Source organism: Nothoprocta perdicaria, unplaced genomic scaffold (assembly GCF_003342845.1).
Source record: "Nothoprocta perdicaria isolate Ctin4 unplaced genomic scaffold, notPer1 scaffold_5, whole genome shotgun sequence".
Classification (NCBI taxonomy): domain Eukaryota; kingdom Metazoa; phylum Chordata; class Aves; order Tinamiformes; family Tinamidae; genus Nothoprocta; species Nothoprocta perdicaria.
Window position 1 is genome coordinate 8,595,885 of NW_020455754.1, and position 8,648 is coordinate 8,604,532.

Here is an 8,648-nt window from a genome sequence, read left to right on the forward strand (position 1 = left end):
AGCAGCAAGATAGACAGACCTGCTCAGAAGCCCAGAGCAGCACCAAGGCTCCTGCTCGGTCCGCAGGGAGAGGCAGGGAGTAGCTGATGGGAAGTGAGCAGCGCAGGCTGTTCCCCACGTTCCTGCGGGCTGGATACTCCTTCTCTCCAGGGTCCTCAGCACTGAATGGCTGATTTCTGCTCAAGAGCAAGACATATTTTTCCCTCTTGCTCCTCTGGCATGAGATCTTCCTTGCGCATTCCCTGGAGTCCTTTGCTCCAGCTTCCTGCTCTCCCCCGGGTGGCAATAAGATGCCCAGGGAAAAGGCAGTGATGGACCCAAGAGAAGCGCTTGCCAGCCTGGACGTGTGAACTTCCATCAGGACAATGAGGTGAATTCCAGTCATTTTTGGCACGTGGCGTTTGCTGGATGACAGCAAATGCTATCTCTTAAATCATGGATTAGTCAGGGCAAGTCCCCAAGTCAGTCCTCTCCCACGGTCTCAGGGGTTCAGTGGAGGGGTAAAAGCACCAAAAACTGGGACACTCAGAAACATCCACGTGCTTATGCCAGAGCCCAGATAACCCAGATCACCCTGTGCTTGGCGGAATGGGTGAGCGTGGGCAGGGAGAGCCGTCCCAATCCATGGGGACCTCGCCGTGTAGAGACCCACAGCCCTAAATGGTACCATCCTGCCGCAATGCGGAGCATCCAGCAGGCAGCTCTGGCACGGCTTGGGGTCTAGCTGGCTGGTTACCATCCTGCTTTCCCTGGAAAGCTTCCCTAGGAAGCCAAACAGCTCCCAAAAGCTTGTGCCCCCCACTCAGTGTGTTGGAAGGACCATCCTGCAGCACAACAGTGCTGGAGACACTTGTCTTCCCATGGATACTGGTTGGAGAGGAAAAGGAACCAAAGGGAGCTGAGGTTCTTCCTAACGTCAACAGGCAGCTAAATGCTGATGGGAGCCCTGGGTATCCTCGTGGACAATGCGAGAATCAGCAGCCCCCAGCAGAGGTGCCAGGACCCGCTACGTGCACCCATTGGGCTATCTGCACATGTGAGCTGCACACACAGACACGTCTGTCCCAGGAATCTCCTGTCCTTTCAAGCACGATGGAATGATTCAAATGATCTTTGCAGCCCCAAAACCTCTCCCACTGCTTGGGCTTTGATTAGGCAAAAGTGAGTCTTTTCACTCACTCTTCTAAAAATCCAACAATGAATTTTGTACTCCAGGGAGTAAAAAGGATATCAAAGAGATGAGAAATGGGGCAGAGGAGATGGCTGGCTTTTCATCTGCCCATGATCTGCTCTTTCTCTGAGAGGAGGCAGATCATGGTCTGAACACCTTGCAGCAGCAAGCCAAATTCTGTATCTCAACTTCTATCATGAAAGAAAGATCAGTCCCTGGGAGAAATCTGTAAGAAATCTGTTACCAAGGCTTCCAGATGCTCCAATTCACCCTGCTTCATCTGGAGCAGCAACACTGACATACTTTAAAAAGCAGCTTTTCATTTCTTCAAACATCTGTTTAATTCCACCTGCATGTAACCAAAATATTTCCAGTGCTCCTTCCTGTGGTGTCAAGCCTGTGTTTTGCTGAACAGACTCAGATGCATCAGCATGTTGTGGTAACACAAAAGCCAATTTTCCATTTGAGCCCCAGAGTTCACAGATGCAGTGAATTTGGGAGTCTGTGATGCATTTGGGAACTAAATTAGCCACAAAGCTGCTCAGAGGTGGGAGGGAGGATAGAAAGCTGTCTGCACCCTCTCTGAATTTGAAAGCAGGTTCTCATTTCATAACTGCTTTTTGTCCCCACATGAACATTGCTGAAATTAGTGGAGGAGCAGAGATAGCATCAGTGACAAGGTCCTGCAATAGTAATAATAATAACATGAGTGACCTGCAACCACAGCAAGAGGCAGCTGGAGAGATGAGCTACGTGGGCTGGCCGGGGATGGTCCCAGCTCTGCTCTCTCGCAGTGAGGACAAAAGCCTGGGCTGGTGAGGGGGTTCTCAGGGCACCAGCCAGCAAAGCAGGAAAGAGGAGCCCGTATGGAAAGGGATTCACAGGGTTTGTATCTGCCAAAGAGCTCACGTTGCCACTCCACAACCACGACTCCTGATAGAGCTCAGAGCAGATAGGGACAACTCTCCACTGGGGGCAAATCTGCCTCGTTCATTTGATTGGGCTGATTAGTGCCCAAGACATCTATCCTTTCACTCAGCTGCATCACCCTCCAACATGCAAAATCCACTTGATCGTCCTCAGGCTGGAGCAGATGCACAGGGCTCCTACAGAAGGCAGTGGCCTCTGAGGACAGCACTGCCCCCCTGCTCTTACTTGTCATTTCTGCAAGTCACTGTGCTCAAAGCTTTGCTAATTTACTAGAGGGTTGATGCTAGTTGTTTGTGTACCGAGCCAGCCAGAAAACAGCTTCTGCAGAAGTGGATAATTGCAGTCAGATAAGCTCTCCAGAACTGGGACTGCAAAATATGATACACTGCACACCAGGAGTTGTCCAGATAGCACCGCTCCAAAAGTGGAAATCTGGCGGAGTTTTTGGGGAGGACTCTCTTACTTGGTCTGCCCCAGGCTTCCTGTCTGACTTCAGGCGAATCATTTGATGTGTCTCAGCTGGCTGGCAGTGACAGAGGAGATAAGAGCGATGCCCTCCGGCGTGCACCGGGAGCAGGGAGCTGCGCTGGCTGAAGGGGCTGGGGATGGAGGTAGAGGAGAGGCAGATGACGCTTTTCCCCCCGCCCCAAGGGGTTTCTTTCTAAATTGTCCATGTCATTTAGCGAGTGATTAAAGCTGCATTTAGTGCAGCCCGGGTCTTGCCCTCCTGCGAGGGATTCTCCTGTCGCACAGCGCGGTTACAGCTTGGGCTTTCACTCCGAGCAGGCGAAGGCAGCTGTGACCGCAGGGCTGTGCACAGGGGCAGGCAGAGCCGGGTGGGCGACAAGAGTCCCACCTAAACTGCCTAAGTGTGGAGACTGAAAGCAGGTGCAGCTGCTGCCTGGGGAAAACTCAGGGCACCTCCTGTTTTCGGGAGGGTTGGTGCTGCAGAAAGGCACCAGACCAACTGCAGCAGCAGGGGCTGAGGCCTGGTGCTCAGCACCACAGAAGAAGGGGTTCTTTAGTGTTTGCTGCTTCCCTGTCTCCCACTCCCCTTTCGCAGCCTGGAGCGGTGGGTCGGGATTTGCTTATCGGTGCTGCCCTGGAGCTGCCTCTCTGCTGGATGGAGTGGCAGCAGCTCCCACACGTGCCATGGCTGATGATCCCATTCTCACACTCCAACAAGGGCGTCGGGGGCTCTCCTGCTGTCAGCCCAGTCCTTTGGCTGGGAATCCGCTTGGCTCCGTGTCCGCTGGAAAAGTGACTCCGAAACGGCCGCCTGGCACCAGGAGATAGGTACGAGACCAAGTGTCCCAAAGGAAAAGCAGCAGCCCCAGGGTGGCGAGCGGAGCGTACACAAGCTAAGCAGAGACTGCGTTGGAAACACAATGCTTTCTAAAGCAGGTTTGTCCTTCTTTCAGCTCTTCCAGGCGATGAAAAGGACAGCTCACAAACTCTAATTAACTAGAACATGCTAATACCACTGAGCTTCCCTGGCCAGCGAATTTGGCACAAGGAGTGTGGGACACTTTCCAAACAACTGCTCAGGGGAGCACGTGCCTGCAATTCATTATTGGATGAGCAGTGTTTCCTCTCTGCCTCCCCTGAAGAGCTGAGACCAGACACGAGGGAGGTGAGTGTGGAGCCTGCAAATCCCCTGCAAAAGCCACTTCATGCTGGAGAGACAAATTTTTCCCCAGGCATCAGCACAGTGCTGTAGGGTGCTCAAGGTGCCAGGGGAAACAGGGCTTTGCAGAGCATTACTGCTGCGAGTGCTCCATGCTTCCAAGTGCTCCAAGTGTGGTGTCCCTAACCCCCCGGCGAACACCGTGTTCCTTCAGGGTGACATTTAGTTAAAGCACAAGATACACAGCCTTTCATGACCCCTTGTTTGAAGAGCCAAGTGGTGTGTAGGGCCACAGTGGGCAGGCTCGAAGATGCAGTGCAGGTCTGGGGAACAGAGCAGAGCAGAGCAGCACAGTGAGCCCAGCTGGCTGTCACGGGGCAGCTTTGGGGCCCTGTGTCCAGGCCTGGTGAGTTCTTGTCTTGGGCAGGTTGGTCCCTGGGCCTGTTCCCCTGGAAAAGGAAAGAAAAGGAGCCAGACAAGCTCCTTATACAAATAAATCATTCAGTGAACTTTGCATGGGGAGCAAAGAGCAGGACTACAAAAGCTCCGATTTATTCCTCGTGGCCAGATCTTTGATCTCGGTGTTTACCATGCTGTCCAAACTGGGAGGGAGAAGATGCCGCCTGCCGAAGGCTCTCGCTGCCCTGGGCTCAGCTCAAGCCTGGCTGCACTTATTTAGGCCAGCTGTGTTCAACCTGCAGGACCCAGCCAGCCAAGCATCAACCGTGGACAAGCAAGGGGACACGCAAGGCGCCACCGGCCACACACAAACCAGCAGTGGCCTAGACGACCTGCAACAGACACCATATTCCTAGGACCACCGTGGTCCAACCACCTTTATTTCCCCTCGTTAGGGGGTCCTCGTCGTCTGCATCCTTCTCATGCACACACCACACGTCCTGAGGGGCTGCCTGCTCCTGGTCCTTAGCATTGGTCCGGGCTGGCGGGCTGGGAATGGCACACGGTGCTTGCAGGTGGCACATCTTCCCTTCTCCCTCTCCTCACACCCGTTACAAACGTTCGTTGTTATGGTGACAGCTCCAGAAGGGAAGCTTTATAAGCATCTTCCAGATTTTTTTACAATATATAGTCACTTCAATAATTTTCCTGGGAGGAGAGAGTTATCTTGTTCTCTGGCAACTGTTTTTTTTTTAAGTTTGTTTCTGGCAAGCACCTGGGTTTGTGCAATGCTGCTCAGGCTTTTGCTGTCGAACCAGTGAGCCGACTGAAGGGAGGACAAAGGGCAAAGAGATGTTTTTAAATGACTGTGGTGACAGTATGGGACTGGTAGAGTGCAGGTTGTCCAAGCTGCAGGTGTTGATCTGGAGGTGGACCTGACTCTAGATTTCCTCAAAATGAGTGATATTTGGGACCACAAAATTCGAAATTTTGATTTCTGGGAAGGCAAAGCCCAAGGAAAATAGCAAGGGTGAACACTTATGCTTGACAGCCTGTGCTTTGCCCAGGGGAGAATGTCTTTAAGAGACCTTCTTCTTGCAGTGTCTTCCTCTTCTCCTTCAGAAACATCCCTTGGCTTCCAAAGACCGGGTCAGGGCAAATGTATTTCCTCTGTCTCAAACAGAAGCACTGAAGTTTTTCTTATGTGACCTCTGCAAGTTCTGGGGAGAACAGAGAAGCTCTGGGGAAGTTCTGGGGAGAACTGCAGCAAACAGCCTGGGCCCAGACAGCAGCAAACTGTACAGGATCTAGCAGGAGCTAGGCTGGATATCACGGATACTCTGTTCTGACTGTGGCATATGGCTGAGACCTCACAGCAGGTTGAGGAGCACCTGGAGCGGCCAGGCTTGCCCAGCCAGTTTTAGAAGGGTGATCTCACGGAGACCTTTCCTGCAGCCCTGCGGTACAGAGCCATGCTCAGAAAATTCCAGGCATTACTGGCATGCTTCAGGCTTTGCAGGGATAGCTGGGCACACTTGGGGATGCATGGCAGCATCCAAGGGCAGCAGGTGAGCAGGGCAGGTCACCGCTCATCCGAGAGCCAGCGTGCCTGGGGAACTGGAGTGTGGCCCGTCCGGGAAAAAGCAAAGAGGACAAAGCTGTTTGGGCAAAATCTCTGCTGCATATGGTGTATCAAAGAGGTTTAATGCATAGCTTAGAACAAACAGGCAAACAAGCAGCAGCCACAAATGTTAATATTTGCAGAAATCTCCTGGTTTTGGCGCCCAGAGTGGGAAGCTAAAGGACTCTGGCTGGAATGCAGACATGGATTCCTGGCTGGCCGCAGCGGCCGCATGGGGAATCTCACATCTTAACGTGTCAGAAGGCCTGGCAGGCTGGCTCGTGATGGTTTACACTAGCACTCCTGCACAGGGAGAATGGGCTAAGAAGTTCAGCTGCCATTTGAATCTAGTCCCTAGGAACTGAGCTGTTTGGACGTTTTTTGGGGAAAAATATAATAATAAAATTAGCAGCGTTCATCCTCCTGTGCCTGCCCCAGAACCTGTCTCCTATCTGCTATCATCAGTGGGCTCAGCATTAAACCTTTACAGTCTCTACAGCTCCTGCACGTGTCCTCCCAGTGATAGGTCTGGTAACACCTCCATCCACCCCAGTGGTCCCCAAACCTTGCAGCAATTCTTGGTGATACTTCAGGCCCCAAAGACTTAGAATACACTCAGTGCCATGGTGCAAACTCCCTCTATTTGGTAGGAGCTGGATTTCTCTTTATGCTGGTCTCCCACCCTTCTCCACGAGCTCCTGGGCACAAGGGGTTCAAAATGACACATTTAGATCATTGGCTTTACTTGACCTGGGTCCTCACATGGCATGTTGGGGTGGTCTGACCTTCGTCAGCACCTCCCACCATCTCCATCTGCCTCTTGACCAGCATTGCCGGTTTATGTGGATACCTGTGGCCAGTTGGAGCCGTTCAGAGCTTGACAAAACAGCAATGTCCTTTGGGCCAGGGAGGAATATGTTGGCAAATGATGGCCCAGCCCTTGGTCATCCTCCTCCTGCAAGCTATTGCTCCAAACATTTGTTTCCTGCTTGCTTTTCTAACTTTAAATCACATGCCCATGGTTGATGTCAGGGAGGGATGCAGAATATTCACGAGTAATGTAGCTGCTTCCTTGCCTCACTTCAACCCTTTTTCTTTCACTTCTTCCTTTCTGCTTGCTGCTAAACCTTCCCGTTTCTCCCTCTCTCCACAGTGCAGGTGCCCCTGTCCTTCGAGGTGGCTTCCATGGGGCAAACACCACCATTCACAGAACGCCAGCGCGAGGGCTGCGTGAGCCCCGAGCAAGTTGGTGGCAGGATGGCACATGCAGAAGGCCAGAGATAACTCAGCTCACTGTCTGAAATGTGGATAAATGGGCTCTTGAAGGGCCCCGGTGGCCGGCTCTCCTCGCCGTGTGACCTGGTAAGCTCCAGGCCTGGTGCAGACCTTCTGCAAGCCCCTGGCCCGGCACCGCCAGCCCCTTAGAGCCCACAAGGAGAGAGGGGTGCAGAGCAACCAGCACCTGCAGTGTTTGTTTCTACTCAAAACAAAGCAAAAAGGGGAAATTAAAACGCCAAGCTTCTCACCCCCTGTAGAAACGTTCTGCCTGTGTTTGGAAGCCAATGCAAGGGAATTGTGCCGGGCTCAGGAATTTGCTTCTCCTTCCACTTGCACATAGCCCTGCTGCAGGCAGACCCTCCATGCCACCCGCTTCATCCTCCTTGCTCTATAAGGCAAAACTTTGCAGCTCTTCCACACTGCTCTCTGCAGAGTTTTGCAGCAGCTCCAAGAATATATGTGCAGTGCATGGAGCAGAAAACCACGAATGGCTTTGGCCCCAGTCCATGAGCTTTCAGCCAGACCCTTCCCGCTCCATGTTATCCTTCATCTCCCCAGTGCGTAATCAGGCTCTCCAAACACACTGTTCTCAGGTCCCAGCTTAGAGCTTGGAGCCTCCTGAGAGGAATATTCTAAAAAAAGAAAGAAAAACATTGCGTTGCCAACTGAAGCGAGTGCTGAAAGGACAGTGGTGCCAGCAGTACTTAAACAAGAACTCGAGACCAGGGGACGCTCTCAAGTGTGTTTTCAATTCTCAGACAGGAGATGTGTTCACTGGGAAGTGACTGCCACTCACTGCCTGCTTTAGACCCTGTAGCTGGTGTCCTAGATCATTAATTGCCTGGGATGAGGACAGTTCCTCCTCTTTCTTCCCCCCTGTTCCTCCTGGAGCTTTCCTTGGGGCTTGCTGCATTGGTGCAATGGATGGTAAAATGGTTCCACTCCTTTCATTCCAAAGCCCATGTTTGCAGCTCCGACCTGCGAAGACACAAGCAATTTTATGGATGCCATCAGGCCTGCCAGTGGCAAGGGGGGTTATTCTGGAGAGCACTAGGTGCTGTCAAAGCCTTCAGAGCCAGTCATGGGGCAGACCATCCACCTGGTTGCTCCCATAACCTTCTGCATCTTTCTCTCTCCAAAAAATATCCTGGGACACGGGAACGCGAATGATTTCTCCTTGCTAGAGGCAGCAGCAGGGCAGCCCAGGACACAGCAGGGGGGCAGCAGAGAGGATGGCAGCGCAGGGCAGGAGGCAGCGGGGGCTGCAGCAGGGTAGTGACCGGGGCAGCGCAGGGTGCAGTGGAGCCAGGTGCAGGGTGCAGCGGGACAGGGTGCAGTTGCACAATGCAGGGTGCAGCGGGACAGGGTGCAGCAGAGCCAGGTGCAGGGTGCAGCAGGGCAGGGTGCACTTGTACTGGGTGCAGTTGCGCAATGCAGGGTGCAGCAGTGCAGTGCCTGCAGCAGCACTCTAGGGTGCAGCACTGCAGGGTGCAGCGCATGCAACAGTGCATGCAGCAGCACTGCGTGGTGCAGCAGGGCAGGGTGCTGCAATGCAATGCAATGCAATGCAATGCAATGCAATGCAATGCAATGCAATGCAATGCAGGGTGCATTCCCCCCCC

At 53.0% G+C, this 8,648-nt stretch overlaps 1 protein-coding gene across 1 annotated transcript in view; it reads left to right on the forward strand.

Annotated features, from left to right (window-relative positions):
• The first annotated feature begins 2,651 nt into the window (after positions 1–2,651).
• Positions 2,652–8,648, forward strand: part of LOC112954363 (zinc-binding protein A33-like) — a 12,436-nt gene continuing 6,439 nt past the window's right edge. Inside the window, exons 1-2 of the mRNA XM_026047540.1 lie at positions 2,652–2,712; positions 6,902–6,993. Coding sequence (XP_025903325.1) covers positions 2,652–2,712; positions 6,902–6,993 — 153 coding nt within the window. The remainder of the gene's footprint in view (positions 2,713–6,901; positions 6,994–8,648) is intronic.